The sequence below is a fragment of the Lactuca serriola genome, chromosome 2 (genome assembly GCF_051521515.1).
Source record: "Lactuca serriola cultivar US96UC23 chromosome 2, Lser_US96UC23_V15, whole genome shotgun sequence".
NCBI lineage: Eukaryota > Viridiplantae > Streptophyta > Magnoliopsida > Asterales > Asteraceae > Lactuca > Lactuca serriola.
Genome location: NC_136409.1, coordinates 219,879,442 through 219,901,246, shown reverse-complemented (window position 1 = coordinate 219,901,246; position 21,805 = coordinate 219,879,442). Strand labels below are relative to the sequence as shown.

The 21,805-nt window shown below is 40.6% G+C and overlaps 2 protein-coding genes across 3 annotated transcripts; both read right to left on the bottom strand.

Moving 5' to 3' along the window:
• Window positions 1-12,104: 12,104 nt before the first annotated feature.
• Window positions 12,105-14,943, bottom strand: LOC145090810 (receptor-like protein Cf-9 homolog). Its single transcript, XM_079028880.1, has one exon. The coding sequence runs from the start codon at window positions 14,941-14,943 to the stop codon at window positions 12,118-12,120; it is 2,826 nt and encodes a 941-aa protein (XP_078885006.1). The 3' UTR covers window positions 12,105-12,117.
• A 3,577-nt stretch (window positions 14,944-18,520) lies between these two features.
• LOC145088601 (receptor-like protein 6) lies at window positions 18,521-21,491 on the bottom strand. 2 transcript variants are annotated; one of them, XM_079026972.1, is made up of 2 exons: window positions 21,124-21,224; window positions 18,521-20,984 (listed from the first exon to the last, which is right to left on the bottom strand). In XM_079026972.1, the coding sequence occupies exon 2, from the start codon at window positions 20,900-20,902 to the stop codon at window positions 18,749-18,751; it is 2,154 nt and encodes a 717-aa protein (XP_078883098.1). In that variant the 5' UTR covers window positions 20,903-20,984; window positions 21,124-21,224; the 3' UTR covers window positions 18,521-18,748. The 2 variants fall into 2 exon arrangements, with proteins under 2 accessions (XP_078883098.1, XP_078883097.1); XM_079026971.1 differs by having other exon boundaries at window positions 18,521-21,491.
• Between the last annotated feature and the right edge of the window lie 314 nt (window positions 21,492-21,805).

Here is a 21,805-nt window from a genome sequence, read left to right as displayed (position 1 = left end):
TCTGGTTGGACTTGACATTCAAATACATTAGAGAGGAGCTGATTTTTTCCAAACATTGTGAAATCTCTCAACCAAAGCTATTGTCAGACAACACAAGAACTTGTAGAATGCTCATGTTGCAAACTGATGGAGGAATTGGTCCTTTAATCATGTTAGATTGTAGATATAGGAGGCGAAATCTATCCTATTGAAAGTGTGGCAAGCCTGTTATGTAATTATTTGAAAGATCCAACCCGTCCAACCAGTTTGCCCCTATTTCCGCTGCCCAATCAGGAATGTGTTCGTGTATGTCGTTATTAGAAAGATCTAATATCTCAAGTTTCATTATTTTCTTTTAAGGTATGCGGAAACACAGTTACCCTTCAAGATGCCAAATCTAAGTACCAAAAAGCAGGGTTGACATAGCTGGTAGAATTGTTGTTGGTGATAACCGATAAGCCATTGTTACCAAGGCTGAATACTTGAAGGTTTGGTAGGCTTAATAAAAATGTATACAAATCCATAAACCTATGAAATTATTCAATGAAAGGACAAGGGGAGTGAGTTTTTTGAGTTGGATAAATGACGATGTATTGGAGTCTTGATTAATCGTGCCATCAAGGTGATTGTTAATAAGGAATAATCTCTTTTTATTTTTGAAAGAGCAAGGAATAATCTCTTTAATGATCCATAGTTGAACAATTCTTTCGGTAAGCCTCCACTAAGCATGTTATTACCAACATAATCGTCTTCTAGCAAGGGAAGAGTAAATAAGGAAAAAAGCAATGTTCCGTTAAGTATGTTATCTGATAAGCGGATAGTAGTAAGGCGGCTAAGGTTAACTAGGGATTTGAGAAGAGACCTAGTGAAACCACAGGAAGAGAGATCCAAGTAGTTCGATGAATTGAGATAGCCTATCAAATCAGGTATCTCTCCGGATAAGTTGGTGGATTAGAGATCCAACCACTTGAGATGGATGCTAATGCTTTGGTTAATCTTGGGTAGTAAACCAGGGAGGTTATTATTGTGTGACAAATCAAGTATTTCCGAATACTTAATATTGAAGATATTATTTGGTAATTTCCCTTGCAATCCATTGTTGCTAAGATCAAGTGATTTAAAACTACTTTGGTTTATTATAACTTGTGGCAATGGCCCAAGAATGTCATTGTTTGATAAGTAAAGTTTTTCCAAGTACCGAAGACTGAAGATGTTACAAGGTAAGTTCCCATGCAAACTAGTGCGGCTAAGATCGAGCGATTTTAGGGAAGAAGATATATTAAGAAAAGTGGGTAAAGCCCAACCTATATCAACACCGGAAATCAGGTGCTCTCTCAAATGAGTAGAATTTTGTAGCAAGTTATTCAAAACATATGGTTGAATCTGCAATTTAGCATTCATAGAAAGGTCAAGCGAAACCAATTTACGAAGAAATTTCTCCAGTAAACCCAGATGCAGAGATGTTGAGATGTGTGAGAATACTAGAAAACATGGTAAGATTATGTGTAAGTTGGGAAGAATATAAATCATTGTAAGTGAGGTTGAGTCTTTAGAGATAAGGGAGGTGAAAGAGGGTGGTGTTAGGGTGGATAATACCTTGTAGCATACCACAACTAAGGTCGATATCGATAGTATTACCAATAAAGTAATTGCAGATGACACCATCCCACTTACAGCAATCTGTATTCATGTTACAATTCATCATGATTGGATAATAGCAAGAACCAAGGTGATCTTACATTCTGAAGCATAATATGTGTCATTGATGGAGGAAAGGTTTTTCTTAAACTGAAGCAAAGCAAATGCAATCAGTAGAGTGTTATTGAAAAAATAAGAGGAAGAAGCAAAAGCAAAGAAGAAAAGGGAAAGAAATAATGAGAGCAACAACTTTGAATCATCCATCGTTTTATTTATTGTAATCATTCACTTGCCTGAACTATATATACATTATCATGTCATTGTTATATACTAGAAATTTCTAGGAGTTACTTTCATGGACCATTGACAATTTCCACCTTCCCACCTCATGGAGTCACGGTGTAGCCAACATCTATTGTTTGGTCTAAATATATTTCATAATAATACCTTGCAACTAAGGACTTGAATTGTGATTTTGGAGTTCTTTAATTTGTTAAATATGTGATCATTTAATATTTTTTCTACGCTTACTTTAACTTCTTATTCGAATCATACCGAACCAACTAAGGAACTTAAACTAACAAACTTAACCCCTTTTCTTTAATCATCTTTAGCTAATTTAGAATTTGATAGACGGTGTTACATCAAGTTGAAGGTTGAAATTTCACATAAGAAAACTGCCCTGCTGTACACTCACTGTCCATGAAATTGTGGTCCAAAATTTACTGGTAGATGATTTGACTCAAAGAAACAAGATGTCCTGAAACTGGAGGGTGAGGCTTTAGCTTTTAACTTCTTATGCATTTTTTCAAACTTGGAGATAATATAACAGAAGGCATATAGTATTTGTAGATATTTTCCAAATGGACCTCTACTTTTATTTTCTTATTTTTTTATTGTATTAGTGAAACGTCTTCCAGCTATATATTAGAACTGACATCGTTACAATCCAACAGATTAATACTTGTCAACTAAAGATTTCACTTAAGGTATGTAGACTTTTCAAGTCAAGTAACTGTAACAACGTAAATTTTCAAAATAATTTTTCGTTTTTAAAACATTCATTCATTCATAAAATAATGTCAAACACATTAAATCAAATGTTATTGTCACAAAACATCTCCCAGAATCTCTACCAAAACTCCAATGCGTGTGTGTACGAATCATGCCGGCGCCTTCCCGCGCTCATCACTAGTACCTGAAACACATAGCACAACAACTGTAAGCATAAATGCTTAGTGAGTTCCCCAAAATACCACATACAGCACATACGCCACTCGAGGCTATAATACGACCCTCCGGTCGATGTGTCTCAGCGGGACCCTCCAGTCCCGTGGCTCGTTGGACCCTCTGGTCCGGTCATAGCTCGTTGGATCCTCCGGTCTGGTCTATATCATCATACAACATACAAATATCACATAGCACATAATCTCATACATAACACATAAGACCCTCTGATCATCGCATAGTACCACTCTAGGTAACGTATAGTGAGAAGACTCACCTCAATGTCTCGGTAAATATCTGACTCGGAAGAAGTGTGATCTAGCCTCCGCCTAATCACATAAAGTAATACTCTCATAAATACAACTGTACTCAACCCTAAAAGTCAACAAGGTCAATGGTCAAACTTTGACCCGACTCGTCGAGTGCACTAGGGCGACTCGGCGAGTCTACATGCGTCCACTGACTCTCTTAGATCCTCTCTTGGCACGTCGAGTACTACCCTTGACTCGACAAGTTCCACCTGGCATGAATCGTGGGGCCACTCTGACTCAACTCGACGAGTCTCAAGAACAAATCGGCGAGTTCCAACTTGAACTCAGACCCCTGACTCTCCCTGACTCACCGAGTCATTCCCCCAACTCGACAAGTCCACTCACTGAGTGATTAACGGACAACCTTCATACTACTCACCGAGTCTGTTCTTTGGACTCGGCGAGTTCATGCCATGCACAAACTCAAAACAACTTCTGAGGTCGGATCTGTTCCATACAATCATAGATCTGGCCTCCCCAAGCATGATAATCATGTAAAGTTGGGACCTTGACGTACATATAACATCTAAATGGTCCAAAATGGTGATTTAGCCCCAAAAATGACATTCCAAGCTCATGGCTCCCAAAATGACTCATAAAGCTCCAAGGGTTAAGGTCTTTGGACCTCTTTGGGTCCAGATCCGGAACACAAACTCGAGAAGGGACCAAATACACCACTTAATCAACCTCAAAAAGGGTTAGAAAACCCTAACACTAAGAATCAACACCAAAACTGAAGAAGGTTCGAGAATAATACCTCAATACAATCTCTATGAGCTCAAAAACCACCAAAATCACACCTCCTTCAACCTCCTCTTGCCTTGAACACTTCCTTCTTGCAAAAACACCCACAAAAGTTTAAGATTGGTCTCTCCTTCCTCACAAACGCTCTAGATCTCTTTAGGGTTTCTCTCTGGGGGTTGATGGCCGCAAATGACGGCCCTAAGACCTTTTAAATAGGTCTCAAACCCTGGAAATTAGGGTTTCATTAAACAGCGTGGACTCGCCGAGTCCACTCATGAACTCGCCGAGTCCAGCTGTGAACTCACGTATAAATCCGCGACCATACTCGGCGAGTTTAGACGCCAACTCGTCGAGTCTCCCACCAACACCCAAAAATAAAAGAACAAAACGTCATACTTGGGAATCTGGGTGTTACAATTCTCCCCCACTAGAATCAGACTTCGCCCTCGAAGTCTCACTCTGCAAACAACTCTGGATGCTGCTCCCGCATCTCACGCTCCGGTTCCCAAGTCAACTCTGACCCTTTCCGATGCTGCCACTGGACCTGCACCAGTGGCACTTCCTTGTTCCTCAAAACCTTGATCTTACGATCCCTGATCGCCACCGGTCTCTCAGCATAATTCAGGCTCGCATCCATCTGAATATCTTTTAATGGAACCACTGCCGACTCGTCGGCTATACACTTTCGCAACTGCGACACGTGGAAAGTGTCATGAATCTGACCCAACTCTGCTAGCAACTCCAAACGATAGGCTACCCTGCCTACCCTCGCGATCACCCTAAAAGGACCAATATATCGAGACCCCAACTTGCCCCTCTTCCTGAATCGGATCACTCCTTTCCAAGGAGAGACCTTTAGGAGTATGAAGTTGCCGACCTGAAACTTGAGCTCGGACCAGTGTCTGTCCGCATAACTCTTCTGACGACTCTAAGCGGTCAACAACCTATGCCTGACCTGTTCGATCTCCTCTGTCTTCTGAAGCACAATCTCGGTGCTGCCCATCACACGCTACCCTACTTCTCCCCAGCAAATAGGGGTTCGACACCTCCTCCCATACAACAGCTCAAAGGGCGGCATGCCAATGCTCGAATGTTGGTTGTTGCTATAAGAAAACTCCGCCAAGGGCAAATACGTGTCCCAACTCCAGCCGAAATCCAACACACATGCCCGGAGCATGTCCTCGAGCGTCTGAATCGTCCGCTCACTCTGCCCATCAGTTTGTGGGTGATATGCGGTACTAAAATGCAGTTTCGGACCCAATTCCTCATGAAACTTCTTCCAGAATCTAGAAGTGAAACGTACATCTCGATCTGAGACGATCGAGATCGGCACTCTATGCCGCGATACCACCTCTCTCACGTACATCTCTGCCAACTTCTCCGCAGAGGAGCTCTCACTGATGGCCAGGAAGTGAGCACTCTTCATCAATCTGTCCACAATCACCCAAATTGCATCGACACCCCTCGCGGTCCTTGGAAATTTGGTGATGAAATCCATGGTAATTTGTTCCCATTTCCATTTGGGAATCTCTAATGGCTGCAGCTTACCATGTGGACGCTGGTGCTCGGCCTTCACCCTGCGACAGGTCAAGCACCTCTCTACAAACCATGCGACATCCCTCTTCATACAGGGCCACCAATAATCCTTTTTCAGGTCCAAATACATCTTAGTGGCTCCGGGATGGATCGAGAATTTCGATCGATGAGCCTCTTCCATCAAGATGGTACGCGTGCCGCCCACGGACGGTACCCAAATCCGACCCTGAAATGTCATAAGCCCCCGGCTATCGGTAACCAATTCTGATACTAACCCGACAACTCTCTCTCTCTTCTGGCTTTCTAGCTTCACAGCCTCAGCCTGGGCCCCACGAATAGCATCCAACACCGGGGTCATCACTGTCAACCTCAAACAGACGTCTCGAAATGGGGCGCCCTCCACCCTACGACTCAATGCATCGGCTACAACATTAGCCTTGCCCAGGTGGAACAGGATCTCACAAGCATAATCCTTGACCACGTCCAACCACCTCCTCTGGCACATATTCAGGTTGGGCTGGTCCATCAAATATTTCAAGCTCTTGTGGCCCGTGTATATCGTACACCGAACCCCATACAGATAATGTCGCCAGATCTTGAGAGCGAACACTACCGCTCCCAACTCCAAATCATGAGTGGGATATCTCGACTCATGAGGCTTAAGCTGCCTCGATGCATATGCAATTACATGCCCCCTCTGCATAAGCACCGCTCCCAATCCGGATATCGATGCATCACAAAATACCACGAAATCTTCCATCTCTTCCAGAAGGGCTAACACTGGGGCTTCGCATATTATCTGGCGAAGTGTCTCGAACGAGGTCTGCTGCTCCGGACCCCAAGAAAAAGCAACACCCTTCTGGGTCAACTTGGTGAGTAGCATGGCGATCTTGGAGAAATCCTTAATAAATCTCCGATAATAGCCGGCCAAACCCAGAAAACTCCTGATCTCGGTAGGTGATCTTGACACCTCCCACCTCATGACCGTCTCGATCTTGGCAGAATCGACCAATATCCCATTCTGGTTAACGAGGTGTCCCAGAAACTGAACCTCTCGTAGCCAGAACTCACACTTGGAGAACTTGGCATAAAGCCTCTCCGGTCTCAGAACTCCAAGGATCTCCCTTAAATGTTCCTCATGCTGCTCTCGGGATCTCGAATACACCAATATGTCGTCGATGAACACGATCACTGAGCGATCCAACATCGGTCTGCACACCCTGTTCATGAGATCCATGAACACCGCCGGTGCGTTGGTGAGTCCGAAAGGCATTACCACGAACTCGTAATGCCCATAACGAGTCCGGAATGCTTTCTTCTGGACATCCTCCTCCTGCACCCTCACCTGATGATAACCAGACCTCAAATCGATCTTGGAGAACCAAGATGCTCACTGCAATTGATCGAACAAATCATCGATCCTCGGAAAAGGGTAACGGTTCTTAATCGTTAGCTTATTTAACTCACGATAATCAATACACATACGGTGTGAACCATCCTTCTTCTTGACAAAAAGAATAGGCGCCCCCCATGGCGAACTACTTGGCCTGATAAATCCCTTTCCAGCAGCTCCTGGAGCTTCGAGGATAACTCCTGCATCTCTGGAGGCACAAGGCGATAAGGCGCCTTGGTGATAGGCGTAGCTCCCGGAACCAATTCAATACCAAACTCTACCTGCCTCTCCGGAGGCACACCTGGCAACTCCTCTGTAAACACATCCGGGAACTCACGCACTATTGGAACCTCATCAACCGACTTCGGTCTCACTGAATCAACCCTCGCATCCATCACATATGCCACAAATCCCCTACAGCCCTGTTGTAGACTCTGTCTCGCTCTGGCGGCCGAACAAAATGTTGACCCCGTACGTGTACCCTCGCCGTACACCGTAAGAACTCCCCCACTAGGGTCTCGAATCGTCACCAATTGACGCTCGCAGTCTATCAAAGCTCCATATTGGCTCATCCAATCCATACCCACTATAACACACACGTCCCCCCATCGCGATCGAAACCAGATCTATCAGGAACTCCACACCGAAGATCTCAAGGACACATCCTCGAATCACATCCGAAGCATACACTGCTCACTCGTCAGCTATGGAAACTCGCAGAGGCCAATCCAACACCTCTGGACGGACACTAATATGCTGACTAAATGCTACGGAAACAAACGACAGACTCGCACCCGAGTCAAATAATACCAACGCAGGCACAGAACTCACAAGAAAAGTACCTACGCATAACATCATATAAGCATAAAAACTCAACTCGAATAAAAGGTGAAAAGAGAATACATACCAGCCACAACATCGGGCACCGCGCGGACCTCCTCCGCGGTCAACTGAAATGCTCTCCCACGAGCCTTTGGGGCCTCGGCCTTCACCGGCCAAACCTCAGTAGCCCTAGCAGCAGGCGCAGATCCCTGAAGAAGCTGCGGACACTCGGCCTTCCGATGGCCGGTCTGGTTGCAATGAAAGCAAACCGAAAATCCCTTGGGGGCAATCCCTCGCAATATGCCCCTCCTACCCACACTTGTAGCACACCCCGGCCCTGCACGACCCCTCGTGCCTCTTACCGCACTTCCCACAAGTGCGGCCCTTTCGCGCCCCCAGATCTCGAATCAGCGGGTCTAGCCCGCTTGGCTACTAGCTGAGACTGAGCCGGCCGCCGATCCATCCTCTGAGACTCGGCCTCCTCCCTGGCCTGAGTCTCCAACTCGATCTCCCTCTTCCGGACATTTTCCAGGAGCTCAACAAATGTTCGGTAAGTCGAGTTCGCCACGAACTCCCGAATATCTCTCCTCAGCACACTCAGATAACGGCTCATACGAGCCTACTCAGACGACACCTGCTCAGGGCAAAACATCGCCCTCTTATGAAACTTCCTGGTGATGACTGCCACAGAATCAGTACCCTGCTTGAGGGTCAAGAACTCCTGAATCAACTGTTCCCTCTCCACCGGGGGAACATACTCCTCTCTGAACATAGCAGTGAACCTCTCCCAGGTCACCTCGGAAATCTCAGCCAAAGTGAAGTTCGTCGTCCCGAACTTCCACCAATCCTTTGCTCCCAGGCAGAGCTGATTCAAGGCGAACCGAACCCTCAAATGCTCTGGACAAGAACACGTATAGAAACATCCCTCGATGTTAGAGATCCACCTCATAGCGGCAATCGGGTCCTGCGTCCCGTCGAACTCTGGTGGCTTCGTGTTTCTGAACTCCCAGAACAACAACGAGTCACCTCCCTGAGGTTTGGCAGTAGCAGTAGCTGCAGCTGCAGCAGCCTCAGCCAATACTGCGTATCGCTCATCAAAAGTCTCAATCAACGTGGTCTTGATGTCCCCAAACATCTCGGGAATCTCAGCCCGGATGGCAGCAACAACCTCCTCATGAATCAATCGATGGATCTCCTCGTCGCTGACACCACTGCTCTCAGGTGTGTGTCGAGTCTCAACCATGATGCTTCTGAAATACAACAAAAATTATCAGAGACTCGATCGAGTATACACATACTCGATGACGCAATCCTACTTGTCCTCCGTCGTCCAAAAGATTCTTACTTGGAATGCCCACTGATCCGGTGTCTCCAGTAGTACGGGCCCAATACTACTGACCACACCGCATCAGTATTCACTCCAAGTCCTCCTCCTTGGATCTTGGATTACAAGTACTCTACTCTCAAAGCATCTCAGCAGCAGAGATCTCCTAGGCTAAGGCATCACAAATCAGGCCACTCTAGTCCTAATATGTATACCTAGCCTACTCTAGCATGCATAACATAAGATATCTCATAACACATAATGTAAGGGTACTTTTGGGGATTCACCGTTCGGGCGCTGACTGATCGTACACACGGCTCTGCTCTGTTTGTCTCAAAACTCTTTTTACTCTTTTCGAAAGATTTAATTCATTATCAAGATTTTTCCTCAAATCCTCAGTTTGAGTTCAGATACGCTCGAAGATGCATCCGAATCCCTCAAACCAAGGCTCTGATACCAACTTGTAACAACGTAAATTTTCAAAATAATTTTTCGTTTTAAAACATTCATTCATTCATAAAATAATGTCAAACACATTGTATCAAATATTATTGTCACAAAACATCTCCCAGAATCTCTACCAAAACTCCAATGTGTGTGTGTACGAATCATGCCGGCGCCTTCCCGCGCTCATCACTAGTACCTGAAACACATAACACAACAAATGTAAGCATAAATGCTTAGTGAGTTCCCCAAAATACCACATACAGCACATACGCCACTCGAGGCTATAATATGACCCTCCGGTCGATGTGTCTCAGCGGGACCCTCCAGTCCCGTGGCTCGTTGGACCCTCTGGTCCGGTCATAGCTCGTTGGACCCTCCGGTCCGGTCTATATCATCATACAACATACAAATATCACATAGCACATAATCTCATACATAACACATAAGACCCTCTGATCATCACATAGTACCACTCTAGGTAACGTATAGTGAGAAGACTCACCTCAATGTCTCGGTAAATATCTGACTCGGAAGAAGTGTGATCTAGCCTCTGCCTAATCACATAAAGTAATACTCTCATAAATACAACTGTACTCAACCCTAAAAGTCAACAAGGTCAACGGTCAAACTTTGACCCGACTCATCGAGTGCACTAGGGCGACTCGGCGAGTCTACATGTGTCCACTAACTCTCTTAGATCCTCTCTTGGCACGTCGAGTACTACCCTTGACTCGACGAGTTCTACCTGGCATGAATCGCGGGGCCACCCCGACTCAACTCGGCGAGTTCCAACTTGAACTCAGACCCTGACTCTCCCTGACTCACCGAGTCATTCCCCCAACTCGACAAGTCCACTCACTGAGTGATTAACGGACAACCTTTATACTACTCGTCGAGTCTGTTCTTCGGACTCGGCGAGTTCATGCCATGCACAAACTCAAAACAACTTCTGAGGTCGGATCTGTTCCATACAATCATAGATCTGGCCTCCCCAAGCATGATAATCACGTAAAGTTTGGACCTTGACACACATATAATATCTAAATGGTCCAAAATGGTAATTTAGCCCCAAAAATGACATTCCAAGCTCATGGCTCCCAAAATGACTCATAAAGCTCCAAGGGTTAAGGTCTCTGGACCTCTTTGGGTCCAGATCCGGAACACAAACTCGAGAAGGGACCAAATACACCACTTAATCAACCTCAAAAAGGGTTAGAAAACCCTAACACTAAGAATCAACACCAAAACTGAAAAAGGTGCGAGAATAATACCTCAATACAATCTTTATGAGCTCAAAAACCACCAAAATTGCACCTCCTTCAGCCTCCTCTTGCCTTGAACACTTCCTTCTTGCAAAAACACCCACAAAAGTTCAAGATTAGCCTCTCCTTCCTCACAAACGCTCTAGATCTCTTTAGGGTTTCTCTCTGGGGGTTGGTGGCCGCAAATGACGGCCCTAAGACCCTTTCAATAGGTCTCAAACCCTGGAAATTAGGGTTTCATTAAATAGCGTGGACTCGCCGAGTCCACACGTGAACTCGCCGAGTCCAGCTGTGAAATCGCGTACAAATCTGCGACCATACTCGGCGAGTTTAGACGCCAACTCGCCGAGTCTCCCCCCCCCCCCCAACTCCCAAAAATAAAAGAACAAAACATCATACCTAGGAATCCAGGTGTTACAGTGACAAATAGATTATTGATTAACAAATAAGTTAAAATATGCAACCCAATATCATATTATATATGTTAATAATATGTTGTATACAAACTAATATCGAGGGTGGTGGGTGTGTGGGAGAGATGATGATATTTTGTTATGATTTTATAAATCATGTCTAAAATTAAAAATAAAAATAAAAAAAAAAGGTGGAGGGCATTTTTGTCTTTTTAATCAAACATATCCTTAACCAAAGAATCTCAGTAGAATGCAAAATTTAATGGAATTCATTTGATTTTGTCAACCAAACACAATTAGTTCTATCACATTAAGGAAGGTCATGAGGTGTGGAATGGATGATGACTAATACTGTTCCACATAAAAGACCAAAGATGGCATCATGGGCTATGACCTTTGATTCGCAAGTTCCGTACAACCAATCAAGAAAACAACATAAAACTTCCTTCACCAACCATAAAAAGAAGTAACAAACGGAATAAATGTCATCATTACATGCTCTAATTAGTAAATCTAAACCTACAAAAAGCATACTGCTAGATGACTGCATCAGAAAACAACGATGTTGAACAAAATAAGAAGACGACTGATAAGCAAAAAGTAACTGGGAGAGTGCAACAAAATAGAGCCTGATTGTACAACACCAAATCTCTAAATCACACACAAAGATTGTCGCCCTTTCAAATTAATTACGATCGATGGTTACTACAACTAATTTTCCAAATCAACACCTCACATGATAATACGATATACCTAGTCAATTCACCTTTAAGATATGATTACAACCTTAACGCTCCAAGAAATCCACAAACCAAGATTCCCTTAATACTAATGGCGTTGGAAAAAATTTGAACAAAGAAATTATAGAAAGAAAAAGGACAATAAAAAGTAAACCCAAAATTCAAACACCTACAAATCAACGGCTGCATAATCCAAAAGTTCCAAGTGCACCCACAAGTAAGCACATTTTAAAGAAACGAAAAAACATGTAAAATACATACATATTGTTCAAAAGCCAAGTTCATTTTCCAATATATACAAATCTTCTCGTGTTTTTCCTTGTGTGGATCATGTGCTCTCCTGCATCAACAATCGCATTGAACCATTTTGGTCGTCCGGTAGACAACATGACATAACCCATGACTAATCCAAGTGTGGTCCCACACCCGTACCCCATCATCACCACTCTCCATGTAAATCCGCTCTCCATATCTTCATCAGCTTCAAGTTGTGTTTCAAGTGGATGCACACACTTTTTGGCTAACGGAAGACCACACAGTTCAGGATTCCCACCGAATGAAGCCTCAAATGTACTAAGTTGTGTTCCTTCTGGTATACGTCCCTTAAGATGGTTTTCAGAGAGATTTAAGAATCCAAGAAAATACAAGTCTGCAAAGCTTTGGGGGATCTCTCCTGTGAGTTGGTTCCAAGATAGGTCCAAGGATTCAATCTGTGAAAGATTTTCTAAAACAGATGGAATCTGACCTATGAGACGGTTGTGGGATAGGTCAAGCACTATGAGTGAAGAAAGAGAACCAATGACTCCCGGGATCTCCCCTTCAAATTTGTTGTTTGATAGATCAACAATTACATAGTCAACCAAAATTTGTGGAAACTCTTGTTCCACGCCTTTCACCGTGGTAGTGACAGAGTAATATTTTCCATATGCAGATAAATATTTTGGTTTAGTGCTATTCTTTACCACGTTCTTCATGGCACTAAAATTTTGCAAATACTTTCGTGGGAGATGGCCTACAAACCTATTATGAGATAAATCGAGGACTCTCATACTTAGAAATACACTTCTATTTGTAGAAGAGGTTTCAATGACACCATGCAACTTGTTTGCTTTGAGGATGAGAACCTGCAGCTTTGGAAGATCGCCTAACCATCCAGGGAATTTGCCATTTAACCGGTTGTTTCCCAAATCTAGTACAATCAAGGATTGACAATTGGACAAGGAACTTGGGACCTTTCCCTGTAATCGATTTCCATTCAAATTCAGTCCCTCTAATTGTTCACAATCCTTGTACACATCAGGGATGCTGCCATGAAAATGATTGTTCCCAATATCTACCATCGAAAGAGAGGGGATAATATTTCCCAAGCATTGTGGGATCACTCCATCAAAACTATTATTCGACATATCCAGAAAATATAGATGTCTCAGGTTGCAAATTGATGAAGGGAATGGTCCTTCAATCTGGTTGGACTTTACATTCAAATACTCTAGAGAAGAGTTGATGTTTCCCAAGCATTGTGGAATCACTCCACTAAAGCTATTGTTGTGTATATCCAAATCATATAGATTTCTCATGTTGCAAATTGATGGAGGGAATGCTCCTTGGATCTGGTTGGATTGCAAATACAAATCTTCCATTACATCCCATTGAAATTGTGGCAAGCCTGATATTGAGTTATGTGAGAGATTCAAGTAGTACAGCCTATTTGCTCCTATCTCCCCCGCCCAATCAGGAATGGGGCCATGTATATCGTTATTTGATAGATCTAAAAATGTAAGATTATTCATGGCTTGTAAAGACTCCGGAAACATATTTAACTTGCAAGATGCCAAACCTAAGCTCAGAAAATCAGCGTTGGCATAGCTGAAGGAATTGTTGGAGACAACAGATAAGCCACTATAAGAGAGATCAAGTGATTGAAGGTTTGGTAGGTTTGATAACAATGCATCGAAATCCCATACACCTGTGAAATTATTCCATGAAAGGTCAAGGCGTGTGAGGTTAATGAATTGGACACATGATGCTGTGGTGGAGCCTTGATTAATCTCTCCATCAGATTGATTGCTCTCAGGGGATAATATCTTTATTGATCGACAACCGAAGAAATCTGATGGTAAGCCTCCACTAAACATGTTAAGTGATAGATCAAAAGTTTTAAGGTGCCTAAAGTTAACTAGGGGTTTGGGAAGGGACCCCACCAAACCACAAGAAGACAGATCCAAGTAGTTCAAGGAGGTGAGATGGACAATCGAGTCGAGTGTTTCTCCTGAGAAGTTGTTGAAGGAGAGATCTAAACACTTGAGAGGGATGTTAGTGCTCGTGTTAACTTTGGGCAATGGACCAATTAAGTAATTGCCAGACAATTCAAGTTCTTCTAAATATCGAAGATTAAATATGTTATTAGATAGTTTCCCTTTCAAACCAGTATAGCTAAGATGGAGTGATCGTAGAGAAGAGGAGATATTAAGATAAGTAGGTAAAACACAATGTATCTGAACTCCGGGAATCAAGAGCTCTCTCAAATGAGTAGAATTTCGCAGCAGACTCATCAAAACGTAAGGTTGCATTTGCAATCTATAATTATAAGAGACATCAAGAGAAACCAATCTAGGAAGAACTAAGATTTCCCTAGAAATTTGGCCGGCTAACCTACATCCAGAGATGTTGAGATGTGTGAAACTATTAGAAAAGTCATTTGGAAGTTGAGAATCAGTAAGATCATTGTAAGCAAGGTTGAGTGTTTGTAGATGAGGAAGGCGAAAGAGGGTGGAGTTAGGGTGGATGGCACCTCGTAGCATACCACAACTTAGGTCGATACCAATAACATCACCCGTGAAGTGGTTGCAAGTCACACCATTCCACTTACAACAGTCTGTATTCTTGTTCCAGTTCATCATAATTGGATAGTAATCAGAACCAAGCCAATATTCACATTGGGTATAATCGTATGAAAATTTGATGGGTGAAAGGTTTTGTTTAAAGAGAAGTAAATCAAGGGCTTGTTGAGGAGAGCATTTGTGAGTGTCATTGAAAGAATAGGAAGAAGAAATAGAGACGAGGAAAAAGAAAAAGGAAAAGAAGAGAAGCATCGTTGAATTACTCATCCTCTTTAATTTGTTATAAACTTTTACACATACCCACATATATATATATATATATATATATATATATATATATATATATATATATATATATATATATATAAACTTATACTACAATTATTTGCTTGGAGTTGTTAATTAGAGAGCTTAAGGTCTAGTCAACATCCAATAGTTTGTAGTCTAATTCATTTTCTAAACATAAGGTATGAGTTGTTCAGGTCTTCTGAATGGGGTCCTCAATATTTATAATTCTCTCTAATTGTGAAAAATCTCCAACTCCTAATTAACTTATCAATCAAAAGATCAGTTGATGAAACTTCTTCCAGAAGAAGTTAATTAGGAATTAAGTCTTTACATATATATAATAATACTTTCATGTTGATTTTAGGTTTCCCTAAGTTTTTATTTTTATAGGTGAGATCTTTAGTTATACATTCGTATAAACTTTTCCGGCGAACCGATCTGCACAAGCCACAAGTACATTTAATTCTGAATGGCCGATCGAATTGGGCTATACAAGTTATTTATGAATTGTAAAATTATACCTCTGTTTTTTCTTTTATTTGTTCGCAACTCCATAGGAGTAGCACTCCTTGATTACCATTTTTAGTTCTTTATTTCTCCTAATATGTTTTTTAATTTTAGTTTTGAGATGTTTTAATAGCTTACTTGATCCCCTAAGTTGTTTGATTTGAGGCTTAATGGGTTTCTAGGTCATCAGTTTATAGCATGTTTTGAACTATATTTGGATTCGAAATGTGGACAAAAATTATGAAGAGACTAGATGGAGAGGAAAATCTGGAGCAAAATCTATAGATAATAAAAGGGAGAGAGATGATAGATTGAACATATTTTGGCTATTTGGCATTTAGCATTTGGCATGTGGTAGGCCTTCAAATAAGTTATGTTATCTAATTGTGTAAAATTTTCAACTCCTACTTGACTGAACAAAATCACATCATTATTACTTAATCAATACTAAACTTTAAAAAATGCACAACTTCCTATATATCAGAAGAGCATGCATAAATGCACACAGCCATGCACACAGGTAACATGAAAAAAAGTGATGCATAGTTCAAATGTAGAGGCACACATTTAATAAGGTATAAAAACAATTTTTTATATTTTTTTAGGGCCAAAAATGTTTCAGATTTGGAGGAGAAGGTACCTACAGGGTTTCTGCAAAAAGTTCTCATCTGTTTTCTGATTCAATGGTGCATGTGAATGAATGATATTACTTTGTAGCAATGGTCTTGGTCCAAGAAAGTATAAACTTATGAACAAGAAAAATAAAATGTATATGCATCATGTTGATTGAAGTGGCATGACATATATACATAATACAATGATGGCACAAAATCAGAACTTCTTAAGCAGGACATGGACATGGGAAGTACAGAGTCAAAAACATGTGCAACATAATTGGTCTTAAACATGCTTATAAATTGTCTTCCATGATCAAGAATAGACAAGCAAGTAACACATAATGTATGCCCATAAAGTGATGATGATGGTTTAGGCCAAGAACTGAAGTAACCTGGTAGGAACTGAAATGTGAAGCACAAGGTAAGATCAAACTAAATTGAAGTTACAATTTTTGATCTTTTGAAGTCAAACCTATTGACACCGAATCACAATATGTTCAATAACAAAGTTCACACTGCGTGGATATAAACTTACAGGTTTAATCTGTCAATTTTCTAAGGTTGAGTCGTGGCTCAGGTGAGATCGATTGATCTACCGAGGAACCAACACTAGTTGGAGAAACACAATTTCAAAATTGATTCAAAGATTCTTATATTTGACCATAGGAAAAGGAACGTTTGACACAAGTCAAAGCGAACATAACAAGATAAGAAATATAATTTCAAGGATTTAGTCACGCATTTGGGAGAAAATCAACCAGAAATTGACGTTAATTAAGGGAACATACTGAAGGCAACAAACCCTGAGTGACGCTCTGTTCCCGAGTCGAAATTAATGGGTGAAGCGGAGAGAAAGAAGAGAATTTGAGAGAAAGAATGAGTCAAAAGTGTTCGTGAGTTTATTTTTTGAAGTGATTTAGTAAGAAAGGAAAGGAAATCACAATATTCTTTTCTCTCCTAATCTTCCTCCCAAATCGAAGAGATTTGGAGAGAAGAGAATCACTCATAAAAAAATCCCTATGATTACCAAACTACCCCCTATATTCACGTACAACATCACAGGAAAAAAATCGTTGCTTCTCTGACAAGAGTATAATTGTCCACTTTTAGTTTTCATTTCTTTTCCTTCCAACTCAGGAACACAAAGAAAAATAAATTTTCCTTTCCTTTGAACTCGGAAATAGAAAAATACGCTTTATTTTCTTTTCCTTTCCTTTCTTTTCTCTCCATATTTATCTTCTTTTCTTTTTTTCTTTTAAATGAAACTCGGGAACAGGGTGTGAGAGGCGAAAGACAGGGGGGAAGCGGCAGCAAATGCGATCACAACATTTTAGGGGGCAGTGGCGGAGTCAGATCGCCGGTATATAATTAATATAATAAAAATAATTAAAAATAGATTATTTTCACTAACACAAATTACACAAATCATTTCCATTTCTCATATGAAAAAATCAACACCATTTCTCTGTGTTAGAATATTTTTCTAACACAGGAATCGGTTGAAAATTTTCACTAGCACAAAACTAATTAGAACTTAATAACAAATACTAGTATTATTTTAATATAGATAATGTAATAATATTATTAAAGGATATGTACTCTTTATTACCATGTGGAACTAACAATTCAACTCAATAATGGTTTGGTTATGTGCATGGGGTTGAGGGAGGGGCAAAGTGGACAACTGTATAGGACCTAATTTTTTTTGGGACCCAATTTTTTTATTATATTATATATGTATGTATATTTATATAAAAATAAAAAATTTATAATAACGATAAAGACCATTTTTTCTCGCTCGTCCAGTGCATTTGAGGATATTTAAATCCCTAGGATCGGCCATGGTTATTTGTTCAATGTCCACCTATATAGATAGTTATACTTATCACTAAAGCCTTCCATTAAGTTCTTAATAAACTCAGCTCAACAACACATCTCTTAACTTAAATAACTAGGGAGATCATTAGAAGAACAATGTAATTGGTTTGAAGTCAAACAGATCAGCCAAGCATGAGTTATAGAAAAAACATGAAATCTTTGACTAATTAGTACACAAGCAGTGGTGGGAAGTACACGAGCAGTAGTAAGCCCACAATCTGCTTCTTTCAATCATTAAGGCAATATACTTTGTTCCAAATGCTCCCAAACTTTCCATAACTGATAACTCTTCCAAATGATATCAAATGGATGTAATAAGTCTTACAACTTATTTTATGCTCAATTACATCACACTGAACTATGACTTAATGATCACTAGAGGTCTTGATGTTTCACAAGTTGTATAACGCACTTTTTAATCTAAAATTTTGTGCCAATTGGCTGAGGGGCGCCTTACCAAAAGTCCTAATACGCTAGGCCATAGGCGCTTTGAATCAAATCCTATAAGTACTATTATTATCACTTAATGTATAAAACCTTTAATACATCTCTAAGAAATATAATCCTAATTGTAAATTCAACATAAAACCAAACAAACTTCATATACACCATGATCTTGGCACTTACAAATCAATAACTGCATAATATAAAAGTTCTATGTGCTCCGATGGGTTTCGTTGCCTATATATAGAAAATTGGATACATAAAACAAGTAAACCATTTGGTGCATTCTCAAGAAATAGAAAAACACGTAAACTAGATACCAATCACAAGATAATTTTTTATTCATTTGGATGCCCACACTTTTTGGGTAACGGAAGACCACAGAGTTCTGGATTCCCTCCAAATGAATTGGTAAATGTACCGAATTGTGTTCCTGATGGAATACGTCCCATAAGATGGTTTTGCGAGAGGTTTAAGAATCTAAGAAATTTCAATTCTGCAAGGCTTCTAGGGATCTCTCTGTTGAGTTTGTTCCAAGATAGATCTAAGTATTCAATCTCCGAGAGATTCCCTAAAACATATGGAATTCGACCCGTGAGGCTGTTGTGGGATAGGTCAAGCACCTTAAGTGAAGTAAGGTAACCGATTACGCTCGGAATCTCCCCATCAAATTTATTGTTCGATAGATCCAAAATTACATAATCAACCAAAATTTGTGGAATCGCTTGCTCCAAGCCTTTCACCACACTGACGGAGTAATAATTTCCACCCACTGGAAAAGATTTTGGTTTTGTGCTATTCATTACCGTGTTCTTCATGGCATTGAAATTTCGTAAATACTCTCGTGGAAGATGGCCTGCAAATTCATTATGAGATAAGTCCAGAACTCTCATGCTTGGAAATGCACTTTTAATTGTAGATGGGGTTTCAATGAGACCATGTAACTTGTTTGATTTAAGGGCAAGAACTTGCAGCATTGGGAGATCGCCTAACCATTCGGGGAATGTGTCATTTAATTGGTTGTTCCCCAGATCTAAAACCTTCAAGTATTGGCATTTGGACAAGGAACGTGGGATTTCTCCTTGTAATTGATTTCCATTGAAAATAAGCCCCTCTAATTGTCCACACTCTTCATACACATTTGGAATAGTGCCATGGAAATGATTGTTCCCCATATCTACCATCAAAAGAGAGGAGATGACATTTCCCAAGCATTGTGGAATCACTCCACCAAAATTATTATCAGACATATCCAGAAATGTTAGAGCGCTGAGGTTGCAAATTAATGGAGGGAAGAATCCTTGAATCAGATTGGACTTGAGATTCAAATACTCTAGAGAGAAGCTGATATCTCCCAAGCATTGTGGAATCTCACCACTAAAGCTATTATTGGATATATCCAGAGAAATTAGATTTATCAGGTTGCAAATTGATGGAGGGAATGGTCCTTGAATCTGGTTGGACTGCAGATACAGATAATTTATTCCATCTTGTTGAAATTGTGGCAAGCCTGTTATGGAGTTATATGAGAGATCCAAATAATCCAACAAATCGCCTCCGATCTCCCCTGCCCAATGAGGAATGTGGCCATGTATGCTATTATTTGATAAATCTAAAAATGAAAGATTTTTCATGGCTCGGAAGGACTCTGGAAACAAATTTAATCTGCAAGATGCCAAACCTAAGAAGGAGAATTCAGGGTTGACATAGCTGGAAGAATTGTCGGAGACAACAGATAAGCCACTATCAGATAGCATAAGTAATTGAAGGTTTGGTAGGCTTGATAGCAATACTTCAAGCTCCCACAAACCTGTGAAATTATTTGATGAAAGGCCAAGGTGAGTGAGGTTGACGAGTTGGATAATTGATGGTGATGTGGAGCCTCCATTAATCTCCCCTTCCAACTGATTGTTGTCAAGGGATAATCTCTTTAATGATCGACAGTTGAACAACTCTGATGCCAATCCTCCAGTAAACATGTTATTACCAAGATAAAGGTTTTCTAGCAATGGAAGAGTAAACAATAAAGAAGGCAACGTTCCTTTAAGCATGTTACCTTCTATATTAAGAGTAGTAAGATTCTTAAGGTTAACAAGAGATTTAGGAAGGGACCCCACTAAACCACATGAAGAGAGACCCAAGTGGTTCAAAGATTTGAGATGACCAATCGAGTCAGGTATCTCTCCTGACAAGTTGGTGAAGGAGAGATGTAACCACTTGAGAGGGACGTTAATGCTCATGTTGACTTTGGGTATTGGACCAGTGACAAACGAATTGCCTCTCAAGTGAAGTTTCTCTAAATATTGAAGATTCAAGATGTTATCAGGTAACTTCCCTTGCAAACCAGTGTAGCTAAGATCAAGTGATTTTAGAGAAGAACTGAGATCAAGATAAGTGGGTAAAACCCAACCTAAAATATTAAGTTCGGAAATCAAGAGCTCTCTCAAATGAGTAGAATTTCGCAGCATACTCTTCAAAACATAAGGTTGCATTTGCAATCCATTATTCCCAGAGAGATCAAGAGAGACCAAATTAGGTGGAAATGAGATTTCCGAAGAGATTTCACCTGTAAACCTACATCGAGAGATGTTGAGATGTGTGAGACTATTAGAAAAGTCATGTGGAAGTTGGGAATCAGTAAGATCATTGTAAGCAAGGTTGAGTGTTTGTAGATGAGGAAGGCGAAAGAGGGTGGTGTTAGGGTGGAGGGTACCTTGTAGCATTCCACAACTCAAGTCAATGCTTATAACATCACCCGTGAAGTGGTTACAAGTGACACCATTCCAATTGCAACAATCTGTATTCTTGTTCCAGTTCATCATGATTGGATAATAATAATCAGAACCAAGCCAATCTTGGCATGGGGAATAATATGGGGGGTAACCGAATGAGAAATTGATGGAGGAAAGGTTTTGTTTAAAGAGAAGCAAATCAAGGGTCTGTTGAGGAGAGCATTTGTGAGTAGTGGCATTGAAAGAAGAGGAAGAAGCAACAAAGATGAAGAAAAAGAAAAGGGAGAAGAAGAGAAGCACCTTTGAATTACTCATCCTCTTTAATCTGCTATAAACATTTGAACATGCTCAAGTATATATACTCAATTCTAGTATAAAAAGTATATGTTTGGAGTTGCTATCCGACACCTTCGATAGCTATTATTGTCTTTATTGACGTTTGAACTTAGAGATAATTAATTTTTGGCGGTACATAGAGAATTACCAAAATATCCCTAACTTTAATTAAATGATTCTATGATAATATGATACCTCAGTCATACGTAAATCATATTATTAAGGTTTTTAGATGTCTAATCTAATCTAAAGCAATCTTCTGAGTGAATTCAACAAACACTTACCTAGCTATTTCCAAGTAATTCAACAAGCTCTTATCTGTTTTGT